The following is a 27,128-nucleotide window of genomic DNA, read 5'->3' as shown; positions in this document are numbered from 1 at the left end:
ATTAGATAAGTCATAAAAAGGTACTGTAATTAATATTTTCATTGAGTCCCTTTGGGGATAATGACCCTAGTCTGAATATCCATGATCTTTCTTTTTTCAGGAGCTCTTTGTTAAAGTTCACCCCCTCTCAAGCCCAAATATTTTGAAATCTTCATAGGTATTGTGATGTTTCTCGTGGAAATGTCTCGCTACTGTTGTCGGCGGTTTAAATTTCTTGATATCTGATTCCACGTTCCTAATTGTGCCGATGTGCTCCAGGGCACGTTGTTTTAACATCCTTGATGTCATGACAACATAATATATGTTGCAGGGGCAGGTGATGCAATATATGACGTTCTTTGTTTTACAGTTGAAGTATTCCTTTATTAAGTGTTCTATTCCATATTTATCCCTTATGGAGTTTTTCTCAATGATATGTTTGCAAATTTTGCATGTTCCACACGGGAAACTGCCATTAATTACAGGTTTCTTAGTTGGTCTTCCCTCATAGTGACTCCTAACCAGTTTGTCCTTTAGGTTCTGGGACCGTCTCCAGCTCACTGAGACCTGGGTGTTGAGAGCTTTCTCCAAATCTGGATCTGTGCGGAGAATAGGCCAGTGTTTCTGAATGATATTTAATGTCTTGCCATTCCGCACAAAAGTTTCCAACGAATCTGATCTCTGTATTTATTGTTTGGTCTTTTCTGCCTTTGAAAATCAGAGTTTCCCTCTTAACTTGTTGTATTTCTCTACTGCCTTTTTTTGATCAGTCTGATGCTGTAGCCCCTGTCCCGGAGTCTTGATGCCAATTCTTTACTCTTCTCCTGATAGATGCGATCATCTGTGCAGTTCCTCTTGAGCCTCAGGAACTCACTTTTAGGGATGTTTCTTACTGTGGGAGGAAAATGGGAGCCGGACTGGTGAAGTAAAGTGTTAGTGGTTGTGGGATTGCAAAATAATTCTGTTGGGATATTGTTGTCCTTGTCACGATATATTGACAGGTCCAGAAAGGATATTTTGTCCTTGCTTATTTCATGTGTAAATTTGAGATTCAAATCATTTTTATGTAGATCCTGGACAAACTTCTCAAAGGTTTCTACATCTCCGTCCCAGATAAGGAGGACATCGTCGATATATCTCACATAGATATTTTCTGTGTGTAATGGTCATTGTATTCTTGGAATACAAATTTCCGCTCCCACCAGCCAAGAAAAAGATTAGCATACGTGGGAGCACAAGATGCTCCCATCGCCGTACCCCTTGTCTGGATGTAAAATATGAAGTAGTTGTTGTACAGTACGAATTGGAGCAGGTCCAAAAGGAATGAATGAAAGTCATTGGGACCCTCCATATCAAGAAAAAATGTAATGGTCTCTGTCATTTTTCCACCTCTGTCTCTCTTAAACACATAAATTGCCTTCACAATCTCCTTGCTTTCTGGCTCCCCATTGTGCTCCCACACTGCTGCAGCTGGTTCCATCAGTGAGAGGGACCCTCTCTGGGCCCGATTTCTTATGAACAATCTTCTGAGGTCTTTGAGGCATGTAATAGAAGCCCAGTTCCAGAGCACCCCTGCCCTTGAGACATGCTACCCTCATCTCTGGCCTGATGCATGTGGCTGAGCCCAGATCTCTGGCTCCAAGCTTTCAAATTTTGTATCAAAGTTTCCTAAATTCAATAAAATATCACTTACAGGGGAGAGAGGTAGAAACTGGACATTCAGGTCCCAATGACTTCTTTAACATAAAAAGCAAAATCTATCTGATGCAGAGAACTCTAGTTGCTTGCCTAGTCCAGGCCCTCAGAGGGAAGACGACATTTTCTCCAGGAACGAGGCGTTTATTACCCTTCTCTGGGAATCAAAGCTACATTCTTCATGGAACTAAGGGAAGCACGGAAGGTGTAATGGTTAGCATTACTGCCTCACAGCACTGAGGTCAGGGGTTCAATCCCAGTATGGTTCTAAGTGTGTGGAGTTTATGTATACTCTCGTGCTTGCGTGGGTTTCCTCCCGCAATTCAAAAATATAAAAGGTAGGTTAATTGGCTCCCAGCAAAAAATGAACCCTAGTGTGCATGTGTTTAGGGTAGACAAGGCAGGCCAAGTGGTTTTTATCTGTCGTGAAATTCTATGTTTCTGTGTAACTTGTCCATGTAACTTGTCCATGAAACATTTTCCACGAAACATCAATCCAAATTCTCAACTGCATTGGGTTCAGTATACCGATGGACGGGATGTTGGCGGTCAGTATACCGACATCGGCATCCCGTCCATCAGAATCCCGACATCCCCTCCATTAAGCCCCCTAGCCCTCACTTTTTCCTTACCCTAACCTTCCCTTATTGGTGCCTAACCCCCCCCCCCCCCTCCCCGGTGGTGCCTAACCCTAACCCCCGCGCTTGGTGCCTAATCCTAACCCTCCCTTCCCCTAACCTCCCCTTCTATGTGCCTAACCCTAACCTTCCGTCCCTGGTCCCTTACCCTAACCTTCCCATGGCTGAACCCTAACCCTAATCCCTCGTGTTGCCTAAACCTAACCCCCCACACACACACGTGGCAGGACGGCAGTGCGTCCCGCTGTCCGAAGGATCGGGATGTCGGTATTTTGATGCTGGCATTCCGCCCGGTGTCGGTATATCGATGCAGGGTTTGTGTCCCCCCTTGGGATCCCGGCGTCGGTATATCGACCACCGGTATCCCAGTTCGTAGCCAACTGCTTCCCAATGTTTTACCTGTCGTAATGGGGGAGAAGCGGTATTAGCGCACGTTATGCTAATACCGCTTCTCCCCCATGTATGATGGAAGTGGTGCCGCCCCTGTCCATACCGGCGTTGCTATCTGTAAGATAGCAGGTCGATACGCTTGGGCAATGTATGAACAGTCAGCATCGCTGACGGTTCCGACACCTCCAGCTGTCGATTTCGACAGCTGCATGGTGGTGGGGCCCATACATTACAGTAGGGACAGAGCTGTACCTGCCAGTGGTGGGTGCCGGCACTGGAATGTGCAGGGGCTCTCGCATGAGTAGCGAGATCCCGCGCATGTACAGAGTTGCCGGCCGGGAAGGAGACACAGTGCGTCAACACTTAGGTGATGCGCTGTGTGCTCAGGGGGGCATCGTCGAAGGGAGGAGCTTTCGCTCCCCGCTTCGGCAGACAAGATGTTCTTACATCTTGCCGATGTCCCTTGACGATGCGTGCCGCTATAATAAATTTACCCAAATGATACATGCAGTTATTTTATAGAGGTGCATCTCTTATTTGCATCAGTTACTCTGTGATGTGATCTTGGGCAATCTCTGTAGATTTAGGTTGGAGTTCAGAGACCACGATTTTAATTTGTCTGCTTAAATAAATTTTATCTCCATAGAGTAAGAAGTAAAGGGGCATAGTTAACAACAAGTGATTTTCTAGCCAATCAGCTCCTAAATGTTATTTTTCAAACACATGACACTAAAGCTTGATTCACACTATAAGATTATCTGTCCAATCTGGCTGGTTGGAAAGAAAATCTGGTAATGTCTAGGAGTAAAACGACAATCAATCAATTGATTCCAAAATCTGGAAAACGGACAAAACCCGGTTGTTCGGATAAATTGGTTAAATGAAACGGATTTAAGCCATTTGTGTAAATGACTATTTTTGTCTGTTTTCCAGTATTTGGGAGCAAATGGTCAATTGCCATTTGCTCCCATACATTACCAGATTTTTGTTTCAACCAGAAAGATTGGACAGATAGTAGCTTTAGGAACTAATTGGTGGAAGCACCATTTAACATTTTTAACAAGAGATAACGAGTTATAACAAGAATATAACTTGTTGTTAAATCTGCCCCAAAAATTTTTTCATGAACAAGTGCAGATACCACAAAACTCGTTATAAGAACTTACCCTTGTTAAAACTCTTTCTGCGAGGTACACTGGGCTCCACAAGTCTGGACAATGGGGTGTAGAGTAGGATCTTGATCCGAGGCACCAACAGGCTCAAAGCTTTGACTGTTCCCAGAATGCACAGCGCCGCCTCCTGTATCACCCCGCCTCCCAGCACAGGAGCTCAGTTTAGTTAACCAGCCCAATGAAGTAGCAGGAAAAGAGACGACAACGGTTAGTAGCCACATACACCACACTCTCACGACAAGAGAAGTGTCAGCGGCTAATGCCATATCAACCCATACATAACCAGATTTTGTTTCAACCAGAAAGATTGGACAGATAGTAGCTGCCATATCAACCCAAAGAAGCTAAGTGCGTCAGGGTGGGCGCCTTGTGGAGCCCAGTGTACCTCGCAGAAAGAGTTTTAACAAGGGTATGTTCTTACCATAAAACTCGTTTTCTGCTGCGGGGTACACTGGGCTCCACAAGTCTGGACAATGGGGATGTCCTAAAGCAGTTCCTTATGGGAGGGCACACACTGTAGCGGGCACAAGAACCTGGCGTCCAAAGGAAGCATTCTGGGAAGCGGCAGTATCGAAGGCATAGAACCTTACGAACGTGTTCCCGGAGGACCACGTAGCCGCCTTGCACAATTGATCAAGGGTCGCACCACGTTGGGCCGCCCAAGAAGGTCCAACAGACCGAGTAGAATGGGCCGTAATATGAACAGGAGCTGACAGACCAGCCTTCACATAAGCATGCGCAATCACCATTCTAATCCACCTGGCCAGGGTCTGCTTGTGAGCAGGCAAGCCACATTTGTGAAATCCAAACAAAACAAAGAGAGAATCAGACTTTCGAATAGAAGCAGTTCTCTTCACATAGAGACGGAGAGCCCGTACCACATCCAAAGACCGCTCTTTGGGAGACAAATCAGGAGACACAAAAGCTGGAACCACAATCTCCTGATTAAGGTGGAACGAAGAAACCACCTTAGGTAAATATCCGGGACGAGTCCTAAGAACTGCCCGGTCACGGTGAAAAATCAGATATGGGGAACTACAAGACAAGGCACCCAAATCCGACACTCTTCTAGCAGAGGCAATAGCCAGCAAGAACACCACCTTAAGGGAAAGCCACTTAAGGTCAGCTGAACCAAGAGGTTCAAATGGTGGCTCCTGCAACGCCTCCAAAACCACAACAAGTCCCAAGGAGCCACAGGCGGGACATAGGGAGGTTGGGTACGCAACACACCCTGAGTGAAAGTATGAACATCAGGTAAAGTCGCAATTTTTATCTGAAACCACACCGACAAGGCAGAAATATGAACCTTGAGGGAGGCCAGACGCAGGCCTAAATCTAGGCCCTGTTGTAGAAAAGCCAAAAGTTTGGCTGTACTAAACTTGGAAGCGTCATAATGGTTAGATGCACACCAAACAAAGTAGGAATGCCAGACCCGATGGTAAATCCAAGCAGAGGCCGGTTTCCGGGCCCGCAACATAGTTTTAATGACATCTTCAGAAAAACCCTTAGCTCTTAAGACGGAAGCTTCAAGAGCCACGCTGTCAAAGACAGCCGGGCTAGGTCCTGGTAGACACAGGGGCCCTGAACGAGGAGGTCTGGGCGTTGTGGAAGTAGAAGTGGACGCTCTGACGATAGGCCTTGCAGGTCTGAGAACCAGTGCCGTCTGGGCCATGCCGGAGCTATGAGAAGCAGATTTCCTTTTTCTTGCTTGAACTTTCGAATTACCCTGGGCAGGAGTGACACCGGAGGGAACACGTACGGCAGCCGAAACCTTCACGGCACTGCCAGCGCATCCACGAATGCTGCTTGAGGATCCCTTGTCCTTGCTCCGAAGACCTGAACCTTGTGATTGTGTCGAGACGCCATCAGATCTACGTCTGGAAGACCCTACCTTTCCACGAGGAGTTGAAACACTTCTGGACGGAGGCCCCACTCGCCGGCATGCACGTCCTGACGACTGAGAAAGTCCACTTCCCAATTCAGGACTCCCGGAATGAATATTGCCGATATTGCCGGTAGATGGCGTTCTGCCCAACGTAGAATCCGTGAGGCTTCCTTCATTGCCAAACGGTTTCGAGTGCCGCTTTGATGATTTATGTAAGCCACTGTGGTGGTGTTGTCCGACTGTACTTGAACAGGACGGTTCTGAATGAAATGCTGGACTAGGTTCAACGCATTGATCGAGAGGAGAGATTCCTCCTTGGTCCACCGACCCTGCAAGGAGTGCTGCTCCAGCACCGCGCCCCAACCTCTTAGACTGGTATCTGTCGTCAACAGGACCCAGTTGGATATCCAGAAGGGACGGCCTCTGCACAATTGTCGGTCCTGGAGCCACCAGAGCAGCGACAGACGGACCTCCGGAGTCAAAGAGATCATTTGAGACCTGATCCAGTGAGGCAGGCCGTCCCACTTGGCTAGAATCAGCTTCTGGAGGGGGCGAGAATGGAATTGAGCATACTCCACCATGTCTAATGCCGATACCATGAGGACCAGCACCTGCATTGCCGAATGTATCGACACTTGCGGACGAGAAGCAAGAATCCTGTCCTGAAGTTTCAGGACTTTCTCCTGAGACAAGAACAATCTCTGGTTGTGAGTGTCCAACAGCGCTCCCAGATGCTCCATGCTCTGAGCAGGGACCAGGGAGGATTTCTTCCAGTTGATGAGCCACCCGTGGGCTTGTAGAAACCGGACCGTCATATCCAAATGACGCAGGAGAAGATCTGGGGAATTTGCCAGGATTAACAAGTCGTCCAGATACGGCAGTATCCCGACACCTTGACGGCGGAGTACCACCGTCATCACCGCCATAACTTTGGTGAAGACTCGCGGAGCCGTTGTTAAACCAAAAGGTAACGCCCGAAACTGGTAATGGAGGTTGCCAATAGCGAACCTCAGGTATTGTTGATGTGACACTGCTATAGGAATATGCCGGTAAGCATCCTGTATGTCCAGGGAGACCATGTAGTCCCCAGGTTCCAAGGCCAGAACTATAGAGTGAAGGGTTTCCATACGGAACTTGGAAACCTTCACAAACTTGTTCAGTGCCTTGAGGTTGAGAATGGGCCGGGAGGACCCATTCGGTTTCGGGACTAGAAACAGCGGAGAATAGTACCCCCGGCCCCTCTGAGCAAGAGGCACCTGTACTACGACTCCTGTATCCAGGAGAGCCTGTACCACCGAATGCAGAGTGTTTGCCTTTGTCTTGTCTGACGGGACGTCTGTCTGGCAAAATCGATGAGGGGGTCGGTTTTTGAAGGCTATGGCGTAACCTCGAGTGACGACTTCCCGTACCCAGGCATCTGAAGTGGTCTTCAACCATTCCTGGGTATACCCTAGAAGCCGGCCCCCCACCCTGGGATCCCCCAGGGGGAGGCCCGCCCCGTCATGCGGCAGGCTTATCGGTCTTGGCTGCTGGCTGACGGGCAGCCCAGGCTCTTTTGGGCTTCGGCTTACCAGGTTTGGAAGTGCGGGCCTGCTTATGGTACGCCTGACCTTTTGCTTTACCTGAAAGACGAAAGGGGCGAAAGGACGTGCCTTTGGCCTTCGACACAGAAGGAGCTGTATTAGGCAGACAGGCAGTTTTGGCAGTAGCCAAGTCAGCCATTATCTTATTTAAGTCCTCCCCAAACAGAATATCCCCCTTGAAAGGGAGTACCTCCAGGGTTTTTCTAGAGTCCAGATCCACAGACCAGGATCTCAGCCACAATATCCTGCGAGCCAGGACTGACGTAGTAGAGGCCTTGGCTGCTAGGATACCGGCATCAGAAGCCGCCTCTTTAATAGAGCAAGAGAAGCTGTGACAATATATGACAAGCATTGTCTAGCATGGTCAGAGGACATTTCAGCTTCTAACTCCAAGGCCCATGCTTCAATAGCCTCTGCCGCCCATGTAGCTGCAATAGTGGGCCTTTGTGCAGCACCCGTGAGGGTGTAAATCGCTTTTAGACAACCCTCGACACGTTTATCCGTAGGCTCTTTTAGAGACGTGACGGTAGTGACAGGTAGAGCTGAGGAAACCACAATCCTAGCCACATGTGTGTCTACTGGAGGAGGCGTTTCCCAATTCTTAGACAGCTCTGGCGTGAGGGGATAGCGAGCCAGCATCTTCTTTTGAGGCACAAACTTCGTACCCGGGCTTTGCCAGGGTTCCTGACGTATATCCACTAGGTGGTCAGAGTGAGGTAAAACTTGTTTAATCACCTTCTGACGCTTGAACCTATCTGGTTTCTTAGGAGGAACGGATGGCTCGGGATCATCCGTAATCTGCAGAATAAACTTAATAGCCTCCAAAAATAAGAATTTACTCACCGGTAATTCTATTTCTCGTAGTCCGTAGTGGATGCTGGGTACTCCGTAAGGACCATGGGGAATAGACGGGCTCCGCAGGAGACTGGGCACTCTAAAAGAAAGATTAGGTACTATCTGGTGTGCACTGGCTCCTCCCTCTATGCCCCTCCTCCAGACCTCAGTTAGGGAAACTGTGCCCGGAAGAGCTGACACAACAAGGAAAGGATTTGGAATCCAGGGTAAGACTCATACCAGCCACACCAATCACACTGTACAACTTGTGATAACCATACCCAGTTAACAGTATGAACAACAACTGAGCCTCCTTTTACGGATGGCTCATAACAATAACCCTTTAGTGAAGCAATAACTATATACATGTATTGCAGAGAGTCCGCACTTGGGACGGGCGCCCAGCATCCACTACGGACTACGAGAAATAGAATTACCGGTGAGTAAATTCTTATTTTCTCTGACGTCCTAGTGGATGCTGGGAACTCCTTAAGGACCATGGGGATTATACCAAAGCTCCCAAACGGGCGGGAGAGTGCGGATGACTCTGCAGCACCGAATGAGCAAACTCAAGGTCCTCCTCAGCCAGGGTATCAAACTTGTAGAATTTAGCAAATGTGTTTGAACCCGACCAAGTAGCAGCTCGGCAAAGCTGTAAAGCAGAGACCCCTCGGGCAGCCGCCCAAGAAGAGCCCACCTTCCTTGTGGAATGGGCTTTTACTGATTTAGGATGCGGCAGTCCAGCCGCAGAATGTGCCAGCTGAATCGTGCAACAGATCCAGCGAGCAATAGTTTGCTTTGTAGCAGCAGCACCCAGCTTGTTGGGTGCATGCAGGATAAATAGCGAGTCAGTTTTCCTGACTCCAGCCGTCCTGGAAACATAAATTTTCAAAGCCCGGACTACGTCCAGCAACTTGGAATCCTCCAAGTCCCGAGTAGCCGCAGGCACCACAATAGGTTGGTTCAAATGAAACGCTGATACCACCTTTGGGAGAAATTGGGGACGAGTCCTCAATTCTGCCCTGTCCATATGGAAGCTCAGATATGGGCTTTTACATGACAAAGCCGCCAATTCTGACACCCGCCTAGCCGAAGCTAAGGCCAACAGCATGACCACCTTCCACGTGAGATACTTTAGCTCCACGGTCTTAAGTGGCTCAAACCAATGTGACTTTAGGAAATCCAACACCACGTTGAGATCCCAAGGTGCCACTGGAGGCACAAAAGGGGGCTGAATATGCAGCACTCCCTTAACAAACGTCTGAACTTCAGGCAGTGAAGCCAGTTCTTTTTGAAAGAAAATAGATAGGGCCGAAATCTGGACCTTTATGGACCCCAATTTTAGGCCCATAGACACCCCTGACTGTAGGAAGTGCAGAAATCGACCCAGCTGGAATTCCTCTGTGGGGGCCTTCCTGGCCTCACACCAAGCGACATATTTCCGCCATATGCGGTGATAATGCTTTACTGTCACATCCTTCCTAGCTTTTATCAGCGTAGGAATCACTTCATCTGGAATGCCCTTTTCCGTTAGGATCCAGCGTTCAACCGCCATGCCGTCAAACGCAGCCGCGGTAAGTCTTGGAACAGACAGGGCCCCTGCTGTAACAGGTCCTGTCTGAGAGGCAGAGGCCATGGGTCCTCTGAGATCATTTCTTGTAGTTCTGGGTACCAAGTTCTTCTTGGCCAATCCGGAACGATGAGTATAGTTTTTACTCCTCTCTTTCTTACTATCCTCAGTACCTTGGGTATGAGAGGAAGAGGAGGGAACACATAAACCGACTGGTACACCCACGGTGTCACTAGTGCGTCCACAGCTATCGCCTGAGGGTCCCTTGACCTGGCGCAATATTTTTTTAGCTTTTTGTTGAGGCGGGACGCCATTATGTCCACCTGTGGCCGTTCCCACCGATGTGCAATCTGCTCGAAGACTTCTTGATGAAGTCCCCACTCTCCCGGGTGGAGGTCGTGCCTGCTGAGGAAGTCTGCTTCCCAGTTGTCCACTCCCGGAATGAACACTGCTGACAGTGCTAGCACGTGATTCTCCGCCCATCGAAGAATCCTTGTGGCTTCTGCCATTGCCATCCTGCTTCTCGTGCCGCCCTGGCGGTTTACATGGGCGACCGCCGTGATGTTGTCTGACTGAATCAGTACTGGGTGGTTTTGAAGCAGGGGCTCTGCTTGACTCAGGGCGTTGTAAATGGCCCTTAGTTCCAGTATATTTATGTGTAGTGAAGTCTCCAGACTTGACCACTGTCCTTGGAAGTTTCTTCCCTGAGTGACTGCCCCCCATCCTCGGAGGCTTGCATCCGTGGTCACCAGGACCCAGTCCTGTATGCCAAACCTGCGGCCCTCAAGAAGATGAGCACTCTGCAGCCACCACAGCAGAGACACCCTGGCCCTTGGGGACAGGCTGATCAACCGATGCATCTGAAGATGCGATCTGGACCATTTGTCCAACAGATCCCACTGAAAGATCCTTGCATGGAACCTGCCGAAGGGAATTGCTTCGTAAGAAGCCACCATCTTTCCCAGGACTCGCGTGCAGTGATGCACCGACACCTGTTTTGGTTTCAGGAGGTCCCTGACCAGAGATGACAATTCCTGGGCCTTCTCCACCGGGAGAAACACCTTCTTCTGTTCTGTGTCCAGAATCATGCCCAGGAAAAGCAGACGCGTCGCAGGAATCAGCTGCGACTTTGGGATATTCAGAATCCAGCCGTGCTGTTGCAACACTTCCTGAGAGAGTGCTACGCTGACCAACAACTGCTCTCTGGACCTCGCCTTTATGAGGAGATCGTCCAAGTACGGGATAATTATAACTCCCTTCTTCCGAAGGAGTATCATCATTTCGGCCATTACCTTGGTAAATATTCTCGGCGCCGTGGAGAGACCAAACGGCAACGTCTGGAATTGGTAATGACAGTCCTGTACCACAAACCTGAGGTATGCCTGGTGAGGTGGGTAAATGGGGACATGCAAGTAAGCATCCTTGATGTCCAGCGACACCATAAAATCCCCATCTTCCAGGCTTGCAATAACCGCCCTGAGCGATTCCATTTTGAACTTGAACTTCTTTATATAAGTGTTCAAGGATTTTAAATTCAGAATGAGTCTCACCGAACTGTCCGGTTTCGGTACCACAAACATTGTGGAATAGTAACCCCTTCCCTGTTGAAGGAGGGGGACCTTGATTATCACCTGCTGGAGGTACAGCTTGTGAATTGCCGCCAGTACTACCTCCCTTTCCCTGGGAGCAGCTGGCAAGGCTGATTTGAGGTAACGGCGAGGGGGAGTCGCCTCGAACTCCAGTTTGTATCCCTGAGATACAATTTGTACAGCCCAGAGATCCACCTGGGAGCGAACCCACTGGTTGCTGAAGTTTCGGAGACGCGCCCCCACCGCACCTGGCTCCGCCTGTGGAGCCCCAACGTCATGCGGTGGACTTAGTGGAAGCAGGGGAGGATTTTTGTTCCTGGGAATTGGCTGCCTGGTGCAGCTTCTTTCCTCTACCCTTGCCTCTGGCCAGAAAGGATGCTCCTCTGACCCGCTTGCCTTTCTGAGGCCGAAAGGACTGCATTTGATAATACGGTGCTTTCTTAGGCTGTGAGGGAACCTGAGGTAAAAAAGTTGACTTCCCAGCAGTTGCTGTGGATACGAGGTCCGAGAGACCGTCCCCAAACAATTCCTCACCCTTATAAGGCAAAACCTCCATGTATTTTTTAGAATCAGCATCACCTGTCCACTGCCGAGTCTATAATACTCTCCTGGCAGAAATGGACATTGCATTAATTCTAGATGCCAGCAGGCAAATGTCCCTCTGGGCATCCCGCATATATAAGACGACGTCTTTTATATGTTCGAGGGTTAGCAAAACAGTATTCCTGTCGAGGGAATCAATGTCGTCTGACAGGGAATCAGTCCATGCTGCTGCAGCACTACACATCCAGGCTGAAGCAATAGCAGGTCTCAGTAGAGTACCAGAGTGTGTATACACAGACTTCAGGATAGCTTCCTGCTTTCTATCCGCAGGCTCCTTTAGGGCGGCCGTATCCTGAGACGGCAGTGCCACCCTTTTAGATAAGCGTGTTAGCGCCTTGTCCACCCTATGGGATGTTTCCCAACGTTACCTATCCGTTGGCGGGAAAGGGTACGCCATCAGTAACCTCTTAGAAATCACTAGTTTCTTATCAGGGGAACTCCACGCTTCTTCACACAATTCATTTAATTCATCAGATGGGGGAAAAGTCACTGGCTGCTTTTTCTCCCCAAACATAATACCCCTCTTGGTGGTAACCGGGTTAATGTCAGAAATGTGCAATACATCTTTCATTGCAGTAATCATGCATCGGATGGCTTTTGTAGACTGTACATTTGTCTCATCCTCATCTACACTGGAGTCAGACTCCATGTCGACATCTGTGTCTACCACCTGAGCTAGCGGGCGTTTATGAGCCCCTGACGGCTTCTGAGTCGCCTGGGCAGGCGCGGGCTGAGACCCCGGCTGTCCCAAGGCTGCTGCGTCATCGAACCTTTTATGTAAGGAGTTGACACTGTCGGTTAAGACCTTCCACATATCCATCCAATCAGGTGTCGGCCCCGTCGGGGGCGACACCACACTTATCTGCCCCTGCTCCGCCTCCACGTAACCCACCTCATCAAACATGTCGACACAGCCGTACCGACACACCGCACACACACAGGGAATGCTCAGACTGAGGACAGGACCCCACAAAGTCCTTTGGGGAGACAGAGAGAGAGTATGCCAGCACACACCACAGTGCTATATAACACAGGGATTTACACTATAAAAAGTGATTTACCCAATAGCTGCTTAAATATCTTATTTGCGCCTAAATTTATGTGCCCCCCCTCTCTTTTTTACCCTTCTTGTATCAGGATACTGCAGGGGAGAGCCCGGGGAGCTGCTTCCAGCGGAGCTGTGAAGGGAAAATGGCGCTCAGCGGCGGGTTTCTGTCCCGCGTTTTATGTAACTTAATGGCGGGGTTTTTTACACATATACAGTTTTCAGACTGTATTATGTGTATTTAAGTGCCAAAAGGTAATATAATTGCTGCCCAGGGCGCCCCCCCCCCCCAGCGCCCTGCACCCTACAGTGACCGGAGTGTGTGGTGTGCTGTGGGAGCAATGGCGCACAGCTGCAGTGCTGTGCGCTACCTTAATGAAGACAGGAGTCTTCTGCCGCCGAATTCATCGCTTCTCTTCTGTCTTCTGGCTCTGCAAGGGGGACGGCGGCGCGGCTCCGGGAACGGACGATCGAGGTCAGGCCCTGTGTTCGAACCCTCTGGAGCTAATGGTGTCCAGTAGCCTAAAAAGCACAAGCTAGCTGCAAGCAGGTAGGTTTGCTTCTCTCCCCTCAGTCCCACGTAGCAGTGAGTCTGTTGCCAGCAGATCTCACTGAAAATAAAAAACCTAACAAATACTTTCTTTTCTAGCAAGCTCAGGGGAGCCCACTAGGAGCACCCAGCTCTGGCCGGGCACAGATTCTAACTGAGGTCTGGAGGAGGTGCATAGAGGGAGGAGCCAGTGCACACCAGATAGTACCTAATCTTTCTTTTAGAGTGCCCAGTCTCCTGCGGAGCCCGTCTATTCCCCATGGTCCTTACGGAGTTCCCAGCATCCAGTAGGACGTCAGAGAAAGATCAGGAACATCCACATGTGAACTACCCTCCCCTTCAGCCGTATCTGAGTCAGAACCTGTGGGGTCAGTGTATGTGCTGTCTTCATCAGACGAGGTGTCAGTGACAGCAGTGGATTGTGAGGAGACGAGCGCTCACTTAGAGGACCTCTTGGACTTAGGCGAGCGATGGTCAGACTTTTTAGTAGTCAGGGACTGGTTCAACTTCTTTAATTTAGCAGATAAATCGGTTGTATCGGCATTGGGGGTCCCATAGGGGGTGTTAGTTTATGAACTAGCGGATGCAGAAGCGTGGAAAAAGCGGACCACGGAGGGTCAGTATGTGCCTCCGTTGCCACAGTCCCACTGGGGGACAAGGAGCCCCCAGAACCAGAGCCCACAGCTGCTATATTCTCCCCATATGTGCCTGTGGCTTCAGCAACACCAGCAGTGTGTTCCGCCCCAGAACCGTTACCCTCAGAAGCAGACATGATATAACTTGCAGTATGAGGTAACACAGTACAATTATTAGCAGCACTATATCCCTAAACCCAAACCCCTGCGCAGTGTAGTCAGCACCAGCAGAGATAAAGGAGAGATATGGTGACTAATTCACAGAGAAAAATACGTAATACAGTATATCTTTGTGAAAATCCTATACAGGTTGAGTATCCCTTATCCAAAATGCTTGGGACCAGAGGTATTTTGGATATCGGATTTTTCCGTATTTTGGAATAATTGCATACCATAATGAGATATCATGGTGATGGGACCTAAATCTAAGCACGGAATGCATTTATGTTACATATACACCTTATACACACAGCCTGAAGGTCATTTTAGCCAGTATTTTTTATAACTTTGTGCATTAAACAAAGTGTGTATACATTCACACAAATCATTTATGTTTCATATACACCTTATACACACAGCCTGAAGGTCATTTAATACAATATTTTTAATAACTTTGTGTATTAAACAAAGTTTGTGTACATTGAGCCATCAAAAAACAAAGGTTTCACTATCTCACTCTCACTCAAAAAAGTCTGTATTTCAGAATATTTGGATATGGGATACTCAACCTGTATTAAATAACACCTGGCGCACCAAGCCCCCTCAGGTTATAGAATATAGGGATAGCAAGTTGAATGAAAGACACGAGATGGACACCACTCAGCTATCAATGCACACACAAATAGTCACAGTTTGTACAATGCAGAGGTTATTACAGACAATAATACTGCACTGGACTAGCTTACACAGCTATATAGTCAATAGATATAAAGGCCAGTACTCACTGGCCGATGTCAGAGAGATGTGTGCTGAGCGAACCGCTCAGCACACATCTCTCCCGGCGCTCAGCACAGCGCTATCTGTGCTGAGCGTGCGGGGGGAGACGGGGGGGCCGCTCACTTCACCCAGCGGGTGAAGTGAGCGACCCGCTAGATTGGCCTGCATGCAGGCCAATCTAGCAGCAGCGATAGCGATGCGCGGGGCTGCGCATCGCTATCGCTGAGGGGGCTACACATGGAGCGATCGTGCTTAAAATCTAAGCAATCTTGTCAGATTGCTTAGATTTTAAGCAGCGATCGCTCCGTGAGTACCCCCCTTAACACTACACAGTAAGAAACTGGATGTATATCACAGGGTAATTGTACTATAAATCCCTGACTAAATGCACTCTTTCTTACTAACACTGACTAAAAAGGCAGGTAGAATACTTAAGTGTCATGTAAAGTCACAGCACTGACAACCAGGCGGCTTTACATAGGAGGATTTGCCCAAGCAGTCCCAGGAACAGTGAGCTGAGGAGTAATGGCGCTGCAGACACTGACAGGGAGTGAGGAAAAGACAGAGATGCAGCTCCAGGGCGGGAACACTTGCTGGAAATGGCGCCCTGGGGCTGGGAGAGGGGCTTCAGGTCTAAGCTTTATCCCCCTTGCTGGCAAAACCACCAGGTACTGTGGGCGATATTAAAATCGGTTTTAAGAGAAAACCTGACCTGCGCCCATGACCTGGTGATCTAGTGGGATCGCCTGTATCCACAGTGTCCACCGCCAGCGCGCACGGCCCGCCTCCCACTGACTGCGCCGGATCGCGATAAAGACCGGGTCCCGCGAGCGGGACCCACTTACCACCTCCCGAAGCGCGGCCACGCGATCCTGGAGAGCCCCAGCCGTGTGTGTCTAACATGAAGAAAACCGGAGCCTCCGCTGTAGGTACCCGGCAACCAGGGCTCGGGAGTGTACAGCGCCGCTGGGGAGAGCTGGAGCTGCAGCAGTGAATGTCACAAGACATTTACCACTGCTGCTGCCCTTGAAGTCTTCACTTTTTACCTCATAATAAGCTTTTCTTAGGGCTGCTTGGAGCAGCCCCTCTGTTAAGTGCCTGCTTACTGCAGCACCAACTGACAAACTGAGCTCCTGTGCTGGGAGGTGGGGTGATACAGGAGGCGGTGCTGTGCATTCTGGGAACAGTCAAAGCTTTGAGCCTGTTGGTGCCTCGAATCAAGATCCTACTCTACACCCCATTGTCCAGACTTGTGGAGCCCAGTGTACCCCGCAGCAGAAAATAAGATTTTACTTACCGATAAATCTATTTCTCGTAGTCCGTAGTGGATGCTGGGGACTCCGTCAGGACCATGGGGAATAGCGGCTCCGCAGGAGACAGGGCACAAAAGCAGGCTTTTAGGATCACATGGTGTGTACTGGCTCCTCCCCCTATGACCCTCCTCCAAGCCTCAGTTAGGTACTGTGCCCGGACGAGCGTACACAATAAGGAAGGATCTTGAATCCCGGGTAAGACCCAAACCAGCCACACCAATCACACCGTACAACTTGTGATCTGAACCCAGTTAACAGTATGATAACAATGAAGTAGCCTCTAAAAAAGATGGCTCACAACAATAATAACCCGATTTTTGTAACAATAACTATGTACAAGTAATGCAGACAATCCGCACTTGGGATGGGCGCCCAGCATCCACTACGGACTACGAGAAATAGATTTATCGGTAAGTAAAATCTTATTTTCTCTAACGTCCTAGTGGATGCTGGGGACTCCGTCAGGACCATGGGGATTATACCAAAGCTCCCAAACGGGCGGGAGAGTGCGGGTGACTCTGCAGCACCGAATGAGAGAACTCCAGGTCCTCCTCAGCCAGGGTATCAAATTTGTAGAATTTTACAAACGTGTTCCCCCCTGACCACGTAGCTGCTCGGCAAAATTTTAAAGCCGAGACCCCCTCGGGCATCCGCCCAAGATGAGCCCACCTTCCTTGTGGAATGGGCATTGACAGATTTTGGCTGTGGCAGGCCTGCCACAGACTGTGCAAGCTGAATTGTACTACAAATCCAACGAGCAATAGTCTGCTTAGAAGCAGGAGCACCCATCTTTTGGGGTGCATACAATATAAACAGCAAGTCAGACTTTCTGACTCCAGCCGTCCTGGAAATATATAATATATATATATATATATATATATATATATATATATATATATATATATATATATATATATATATATATATATATATATATATATATATATATATATTTTTAGGGCCCCGACAACGTCTAGCAACTTGGAGTCCTCCAAGTCCCTAGTAGCCGCAGGCACCACAATATGTTGTTTCAGGCGAAACGCTGACACCACCTTAGGAAGAAACTGGGGACGAGTCCGCAGTTCTGCCCTGTCCGAATGGAAAAACAAATATGAGCTTTTTTTAAGACAAAGCCCCCAATTCTGACAATCGCCTGGCCGAGGCCAGGGCCACAACATGGTCCCTTTCCATGTGAGATATTTCAAATCCACAGATTTGATCGGTTCAAACCAATATGATTTGAGGAATCCCAACACTACGTTGAGATCCCACGGTGCCACTGGAGGCACACAAGGGGCTGTATATGCAATACTCCCTTGACAAACGTCTGGACTTCAGGAATTGAAGCCAATTTTTTCTGGAAGAAAATCTACAGGGCCGAAACTTGAACCTTAATGGACCCCAATTTGAGGCTCATAGACACTCCTGTTTTCAGGAAGTGCAGAAATCGACCTAGTTGAAATTTTTTTTTGTGGGGCCTTCCTGGCCTCACCCACGCAACATATTTTCACCACATGTGGTGATAACGTTGTGCGGTCACCTCCTTCCTGGCTTTGACCAGGGTAGGTATGACCTCTTCCGGAATGCCTTTTCCCTTAGGATCCGGCGTTCAACCGCCATGCCGTCAAACGCAGTCGCGGTAAGTCTTGGAACAGACAAGGTCCCTGCTGGAGCAGGTCCTTTCTTAGAGGCAGATGCCACGGTTCCTCTTGGAACAGACATGGTTCTTGCTGAAAGCAAATCCCATCTTAGCTCCCGAGGCCATTAGTCCTCTGTGAGCATCTCTTGAAGTTCCAGGTACCAAGTCCCTCTTGGCCAATCCGGAGTCACGAGTATAGTTCTTACTCCTCTACGTCTTATAATTCTCAATACCTTGGTTATGAGAAGCAGAAGAGGGAACACATACACCGACTGTTACACCCACGGTGTTACCAGGACGTCCACAGCTATCGCCTGAAGGTCTCGTGACCTGGCGCAATACCTGTCCCGTTTTTTGTTCGGGCGGGACGCCATCATTTCCACCTTTGGTCTTTCCCAACGGTTCACAATCATGCGGAAAACTTCCCGATGAAGTTCCCACTCTCCCGGGTGGAGGTCGTGCCTGCTGAGGAAGTCTGCTTCCCAGTCGTCCACTCCCGGAATGAACACTGCTGACAGTGCTATCACATGATTTTCCGTCTAGCGAAAAATCCTTGCAGTTTTGACCACTGCCCTCCTGCTTCTTGTGCCGCCCTATCTGTTTACGTGGGCGACTGCCGTGATGTTATCCCACTGGATCAATACCGGCTGACCTTGAAGCAGAGGCCTTGCTAAGCTTATAGCATTACAAATTTGCTCTTAGCTCCAGTATATTTATGTGGAGAGAATTCTCCAGACTTGATCACACTCCCTGGAAATTTTTTCCCTGTGTGACTGCTCCCCAGCCTCTCAGGCTGGCCTCCGTGGTTACCAGCATCCAATCCTGAATGCCGAATCTGCGGCCCTCTAGAAGATGAGCACTCTGTAATCACCACAGGAGAGACACCCTTGTCCTTGGATATAGGGTTATCCGCTGATGCATCTGAAGATGCAATCCGGACCATTTGTCCAGCAGATCCCACTGAAGAGTTCTTGCGTGAAATCTGCCGAATGGAAGCGCTTCGTAATAAGCCACCATTTTTTTACCAGGACTCTTGTGCAATGATGCACTGACACTTTTCCTGGTTTTAGGAGGATCCCGATTAGCTCGGATAACTCCCTGGCTTTCTCCTCTGGGAGAAACACCCTTTTCCTGGACTGTGTCCAGAATCATCCCTAGGACCAGCAGACGTGTCGTCGGAACAACTGCGGTTTTGGAATATTTAGAATCCACCCGTGCTGTCGTAGAACTACTTGAGATAGTGCTACTCCGACCTCCAACTGTTCTCTGGACCTTGTTCTTATCAGGAGGTCGTCCATTTTCTTTGAAGACGAATCCTCATTTCGGTCATTACCTTGGTAAAGACCCGGGGTGCCTTGGACACTCCAACGGCAACGTCTGAAACTGATAGTGACAGTTCTGTACCACGAACCTGAGGTACCCTTGGTGAGAAAAGCAAATTTTGGGACATGGAGGTAAGCATCCCTGATGTCCCGGGACACCATATAGTCCCCTTGTTCCCAGTTCGCTATCACTGCTCTGAGTGACTCCATCTGGATTTGAACCCTTGTAAGTGTTCAAATTTTTCAGATTTAGAATCGGTCTCACCTAGCCTTCTGGCTTCAGTACCACCCTATAGTGTGGAACAATACCCCTTTCCTTGTTGTAGGAGGGGTAATTTTATTATCACCTGCTGGGAATACAGCTTGTGAATTGTTTTCAATACTGCCTCCCTGTCGGAGGGGGACATTGGTACAGCAGACTACAGGAACCTGCGAGGGGGGAAACGCCTCGACATTCCAATCTGTGCCCCTTTGATACTACTTGTAGGATCCAGGGGTCCTGTACGGTCCCAGCGTCATGCTGAGAACTTAGTAGAAGCGGTGGAGGGCTTCTGTTACTGGGAATGGGCTGCCTGCTGCAGTCTTCTTCCCTTTCCTCTATCCCTGGGCAGATATCTTATAGGGACGAAAAGACTGAGGCTGAAAAGACGGTGTCTTTTTCTGCAGAGATGTGACTTAGGGTAAAAAACGGTGGATCTTCCAGCAGTTGCCGTGGCCACCAGGTCCCATGGACCGACCCCAAATAACTCCTCCCCTTTTATACGGCAATACATCTTTGTGCCGTTTGGAATCTGCATCCCCTGACCACTGTCGTGTCCATAAACATCTTCTTGCAGATATGGACATCGCATTTACTCTTGATGCCAGAGTGCAAATATCCCTCTGCGCATCTCGTATATATAGAAATGCATCCTTTAAATGCTCTATAGTCAATAAAATACTGTCCCTGTCAAGGGTATCAATATTTTTAGTCAGGGAATCCGACCAAGCCACCTCAGCTCTGCACATCCAGGCTGAGGCGATCGCTGGTCACAGTATAACACCAGCATGTGTGTGTATACTTTTTAGGATATTTTTCTGATAAGCATGTGAGCGCCTTATCCACCCTGAGGGGTGTTTCCCAATGCGCCTTAACTTCTGGCGGGAAAAGGTATACCGCCAATAATTTCCTATCGGGGGAAACCCACGCATCATCACACACTTCATTTAATTTATCTGATTCAGGAAAAACTACAGGTAGTTTTTTCACCTCACACATAATACCCTTCTTTGTGGTACTTGGAGTATCAGAAATATGTAACACCTCCTTCATTGCCCTTAACGTGTGGCCCTAAAGGAAAATACGTTTGTTTCTTCACCGTCGACACTGAAATCAGTGTCCGTGTCTGGGTCTATGTCGACCGACTGAGGTAAATGGGCGTTTTTTAGACAAGCCCCTGACGGTGTCTGAGACGCCTGGACCGGTACTAATTTGTTCGCCGGCCGTCTCATGTCGTCAACCCACTTGCAGCGTGTTGACATTATCACGTAATTCCATAAGTAAGCCATCCATTCCGGTGTCGACTCCCTAGAGAGTGACATCACCATTACAGGCAATTTGCTCCGCCTCCTCACCAACATTTTCCTCATACATGTCGACACACACGTACCGACATACAGCACACACATAGGGAATGCTCTGATAGAGGACAGGACCCACTAGCCCTTTGGGGAGACAGAGGGAGAGTTTGCCAGCACACACCAAAATGCTATAATTATACAGGGACAACCCTTATATAAGTGTTCCTCCCATATAGCATTTAATATATATGTATATCGCCAAATCAGTGCCCCCCCTCTCTGTTTTAACCCTGTTTCTGTAGTGCAGTGCAGGGGAGAGCCTGGGAGCCTTCCCCTCAGCCTTTCTGTGAGGGAAAATGGCGCTGTGTGCTGAGGAGAATAGGCCCCGCCCCCTTTTCGGCGGGCTTCTTCTCCGGAGATTGTGAAGTCTGGCAGGGGTTAAATACATCCATATAGCCTCAAGGGCTATATGTGATGTATTTTTCGCCATACAGGTATTCTACATTGCTGCCAGGGCGCCCCCCCCCCGCGCCCTGCACCCTCCGTGATTGCTGTGGGAAGTGTGCTGACAGACAATGGCGCACAGCTGCAGTGCTGTGCGCTACCTGAGGAAGACTGAAAAGTCTTCTGCCGCCTGGTTCCGGACCTCTTCAATCTTCAGCATCTGCAAGGGGGTCGGCGGCGCGGCTCCGGGACGAACCCCAGGGCGAGACCTGTGTTCCGACTCCCTCTGAAGCTAATGGTGTCCAGTAGCCTAAGAATCCAATCCATCCTGCACGCAGGTGAGTTGAAATTCTCTCCCCTAAGTCCCTCGATGCAGTGAGCCTGTTGCCAGCAGGACTTCACTGAAAATAAAGAACCTAAAAACTTTTTCTAAGCAACTCTTTAAGAGAGCCACCTAGATTGCACCCTTCTCGGACGGGCAAAAAAACCTAACTGAGGCTTGGAGGAGGGTCATAGGGGGAGGAGCCAGTACACACCATGTGATCCTAAAAGCTTGCTTTTGTGCCCTGTCTCCTGCGGAGCCGCTATTCCCCATGGTCCTGACGGAGTCCCCAGCATCCACTAGGACTTTAGAGAAATAAAGATTACTGTGGCTGTGACAGGAATATTCACTGGACCTGTATATAACAGTGATGATAATAATAATAATAATGATAAAGCATATTTATGCAAAAAAAAGTGTTCTATCTATTTAAAGAAGATATACTAAAGGTGTATACAAACGCTGCAATACTGCAAACAGCGTGAGCTGAAATCTTACTTTGATCCACAATAATGATCTTCTTGGAATTGATCATTATCAGGCAGATTACTGTCAGAAGATGACCTCTGTAATACGGTGTGTGCAGTCATCTGCTGACCACACTAACTACTGCAACGGAGCCAAAAGCAACCTGATAACCGTGAGTGTGGAATCATAATCCTGTCACTCACCCAGGGGTGGCCGTATTCAGAAGTGAACATCTCCACCAGGGAGTAAGCTGCTGTTACCTGGATATCTTCCTCTTTGGTGACATCACAACAGACATAAATAGCAGCTCCTGGCCTGGATTCTCTCAGTTCAGCTTCAAGGTCACTGGCTGTCTCTTCTGAAAATCACAATAAAGGGAGGGCTGAGAAAACAATACATTTGTGTACAGAAGTTTGCAGTATATACACTGTTTCCAAGGCTTGAGAAAACCAAGGGTGTAACTACATACAGTATACTCTTTGATGATTACCTCTTGCAGTTATAAACAGTTTCATTTGGAGAAGGGGAGAGGTCTCCTAATTAAATGCAAGCTGCTTAATAAACCTTTAAACTGTGTAAATATCTATGTCCCCAACCAGGGACATAGGGTGTTCCTTGAGAATGCCCTGAAGCAGGCAGATTCGCTGAAGGGCAGCATCTTGGGAGTTGGATAGGATCTCAGTTGGGGGGCTCTTCATTCTAGATACACCAACAGACCTGCAAGTTACCCAGTAAAATGCACCCTACATGAATGGATTGGATAATCTGCACAGGAAATAACATTAGATATATATTAAACAAAAACTGCTTCCCAATGAGGTTTCCTGACATAATCATCCCATCATTATAGCCGGTGCTTCCCTGGATATGAGTGATGCATCCTACAGGAACACCAGCAGACATGGATGCCCTTTAATGCCACTCAGCTTTGTTTTATGTGTGGAAGCACTTGTGAGATCAATCAGTGCTTACCTGGATATATCAGTTATGCAGTTCGGTGATACTAAGTATAAACAAGTACTTTTTGCTGATTACCTACTAGCAGGAATTACAAATCCGATGGCCTCGTAGTTACTATTGGAGGCCATCCAACTTTATACTACTCAAAGATGGCATCACCTAAACTAACCGCAAATGCCAAAATTGTTGCATTCCTGAAACAAGGTTTTGCAATCTGATGGCATCTGATCCACCATATGGTATCTGGGATGGGCACCGCTAAGGATGTGTCTCAGTTGTAGTACATGGGGACTAGAGATGGATAGGTGTACCGGAAACGGTTACTGCATAGGGAGGTGCAGTGTAACAGGAAAGAACATTTTGCTGAGAATTGTCTTATCTTTTGCAAACTTTACCAAGACTTATTACACACAAGTGGTTGTTGGATTTAATACTGTAAGCTTAATAAAAACAAAATACATTTCTATTTTATTGAAAACGTTCATATCTGAGATGTCTGCAATGGTATCCGGTCTCTAAGTAGATCACACTTAGGTCGACAGTGTCTAGGTCAACCACTATTGGTTGTCATGCATTAGGTCGACATTGTTTCTAGGTCGACATGACAAAATGTCAACATGAGTTTTTTTTTTCTAATCTTTTTCAAACTTTACAATCCACGTGGACTACGATTGGGAATAGTAACCTGTGCCAAGCGCAGCGGCAGCGGAGCGAGGTACCTTGCCCGAAGCATGGCGAGCGTCACTCTACGAAGTAAAACGACACCAAAAAAGTTCAAAAACCCATGTCGACCTAATGACCATGTCGACCCATTGCCCCTGTCGACCTAATATGGTTGGCCCAATGGCTGTGGACTGTCGAGTAGGTTTAAAAAAAAAAAAAAAAAAACCCTTGTGTCGACCTTTTGTCATGTCGACATTGTACATGCCGACCTAATGCTTGTGTCGACTTAGTCACTGTCAACCAATAGTGGTCGCCCTAGACATTGTTGACCTAAGTGTGGTCGACTATGATCCATACCCAAAATAAACCGTTGGTCGGGAATCCTACTTCCTGTTTCTGAGGCAGTCTCTCATGTGATGTACAGTATGTGTAATTGTGGCAGCAGATCATCAGTCATACCTTTTGAACAGAACACAACTCTGGCTCCATTCTTCACTATGGTAATAGTCCCATATAGAACAAAGAAGATAAATATTTTGTTAGTTAGTACAGAAGTTACACATTTTTACTAAATATAATTTATTCTTTCTTTGGGAAACACACTTAAGGTCAATTAAAGAAAAGGGAATGCTTAATGGTAACTGAGGAAGAGTACTTAAAACAGTGATAAAGGGCCTGATGCTGATTTGACTGCTTGTACTAGCTACGGATCTGGGCGTACACAAGTATTGGTGATGCAAAGTCTTCCACATTTCAATCACATCTCCATGTTCCACCAAAGAAATGTAACTGGGGTGTAATGGGGCGCTGTTGGAGATGCAATGGTCAGAGTTGGATGCGCCTGTTTTCAGACGTATCACTTGCACAAAGTATAGACCAGTACACGTGCGCACTGATGATAATGATACATTGGGGTGGATGGTGTAATGGTTAGCATTACTGCCTCACAGCACTGAGGACATGGGTTCGATTCCCACCAAGGCCCTAACTGTGTGGAGTTTGTATATTCTCTCCATACTTGCGTGGGTTTCCTCTGGGTGCTCCGGTTTCCTCCAACAATCCAAAAATATACTGGTAGGTTTACTGACTCCAAACAAAATGTAACCCTAGTGTGAATGTGTGTGCGTGTACATGTGATAGGGAATAGTTTGTAAGCTCCAAAGGGGAAGGGAAAGATGTGAATGACCAATTATTCTATGTAAAGTGCTGCAGAATATGTGTGCGCTATATAAATAACTGGTAATTAATAAATAAATAAATAAATAAATAAATAAATAAATAGAGAAGCCAGTGTACAGATAAGGACAGGAAAGAGGAGTACAGCGCTGCACTGGGACAAATACACCCATTACACAAATAGGGCCCTCATTCCGAGTCGTTCGCTCGGTATTTTTCATCGCATCGCAGTGAAATTCCGCTTAGTGCGCATGCGCAATATTCGCACTGCGACTGCGCCAAGTATCTTTGCTATGAAGAAAGTATTTTTACTCACGGCTTTTTCATCGCTCCGGCGAACGTAATGTGATTGACAGGAAATGGGTGTTACTGGGCGGAAACACGGCGTTTTATGGGCGTGTGGCTGAAAACGCTACCGTTTCCGGAAAAAACGCAGGAGTGGCCGGAGAAACGGGGGAGTGGTTGGGCGAACGCTGGGTGTGTTTGTGACGTCAAACCAGGAACGACAAGCACTGAACTGATCGCACAGGCAGAGTAAGTCTGGAGCTACTCTAAAACTGCTAAGTAGTTTGTGATCGCAATATTGCGTATACATCGGTCGCAATTTTAAGATGCTAAGATACACTCCCAGTAGGCGGCGGCTTAGCGTGTGTAACTCTGCTAAATTCGCCTTGCGACCGATCAACTCGGAATGAGGGCCTATATTCTAAAATATACTTGGCTGAGAACTTTGCTCCTTTGCACACCATGTATTTGTATGCAATACTACAAGACTATGAGATATTCCCACATGGCATCTTAAGGATACACACTATAAGATTATCTGTCCACACTTTCTGGTTATAATGAAAATCTAGTAACATATGGGAGCAAATGACAATTCAACATTTGCTCCCAAACACTGGAAATCAGACAAAAATGGTAATTCAGACAAATTATTAAATTCTAGTTGATTTAACCAATTTATTCAAACGACCATTTTTGACCATTTTCCGGCTTTTGGGAGCAAATGGTTGATTGTCATTTGCTCCCAGACATGACCAGATTTTCATTCTAACCAGCCAGATCTGACAGATAATCTTATATGTGTATCTAGTTTAAGGCTGCAAAAATGCACAGCAGAATTTAGGTTTCCAAAGGTAACAAACAGGAATTGTCAAACATTAACAAAAAGAGAAGAAGATGTGCTCTTTGGATTGTGGTGATAAATAACCCTTTACTCGAGATAAAATAAACTGAACTTCAAATTCAAAACCAGTTGGATGTTTCATACAGAGGTAGCGGGATACGGTCGTTAGGGCGACACAGCGTAGGTCGACAGTCATTAGGTCGACATGAGTTTTAAAAAAAAAATACTTGATGATCCACATGGACTACAATTGGGAACGGCAACCTTGCCCGAAACATGGCGAGCGGATACGGTGCACTAATTGGAGTTCCCCGTCACTTTACAAAGAAAATGACACCAAAAAAAGTCCAAAAACCCATGTCGACCTTTTGGCCTACTACAAGTCGACCTAATGACCATGTCGACCTATTGTCCCTGTCAACCTAATATGTTTAACCCAATGACTGTCGACCTAAATTGAGTCGACCCAACGACCCATACCCGAAGTAACTTATAGTCCCTACACACTTGAAGATATAACTGAGCGATATGAACGAGAACTCGTTCATATCGTTCAGTGTGTAGGCACCAACGATGAACAATGCGCGGCCCCGCACTCGTTCATCGTTAGTGCCAGCTCGTTCATAACTGCAGGCCAATATGGACAATCTCGTCCATATTAGCATGCAGGGCTATGGGGCTGGGTGACGGGGGGAGTGAAGAAACTTCACTCACCTGTCACCACCCCTTCCCTGGCCGCCGGGCCGTATCGGCCGTCGGGCAGCTTGGCAACAACTCGTCCAATGTGTAGGGCCCATTAGGGGGTAATTCAGATCTGATCGCTAGGCATCGATTTTTGCTGTCCTGCGATCAGATAGTCGCCGCCACTCTTTAGTTTGAAATGTGTTAATACAGATTTATGTGATGCTGGACGCGTCAATTTGATCACTCATGCACTAGTGCACGTTGTTGTGTATGGTTACTTTTTACATGTTTGATGCTGTCTTTTTTTCCTTGATTTTGTACCGATTTATATCTGTATTTTCTTC

The 27,128-nt window shown here is 47.8% G+C and overlaps 1 protein-coding gene across 3 annotated transcripts in view; it reads right to left on the bottom strand.

The window, feature by feature from the left end:
• HSD17B14 (hydroxysteroid 17-beta dehydrogenase 14) overlaps window positions 1-27,128 on the bottom strand; it is a 119,524-nt gene that overhangs the window by 83,384 nt on the left and 9,012 nt on the right. For 2 of the 3 annotated variants that reach the window (XM_063942798.1, XM_063942799.1), the window contains exons 2-3: window positions 24,255-24,290; window positions 22,433-22,530 (exon numbers count right to left, since the gene is read on the bottom strand). In XM_063942798.1, the coding sequence (XP_063798868.1) occupies window positions 22,433-22,530; window positions 24,255-24,290 (134 nt within the window). Of the gene's footprint in view, window positions 1-22,375; window positions 22,531-24,254; window positions 24,291-27,128 lie in introns of all 3 variants that reach the window. The other variant, XM_063942797.1, reaches the window with a different exon arrangement.

The sequence above is a fragment of the Pseudophryne corroboree genome, chromosome 10, assembly GCF_028390025.1.
Source record: "Pseudophryne corroboree isolate aPseCor3 chromosome 10, aPseCor3.hap2, whole genome shotgun sequence".
Taxonomy (NCBI): domain Eukaryota; kingdom Metazoa; phylum Chordata; class Amphibia; order Anura; family Myobatrachidae; genus Pseudophryne; species Pseudophryne corroboree.
The sequence above is the reverse complement of the archived record's forward strand: the minus strand, read 5'-3'. Positions and strand labels throughout refer to the sequence as shown.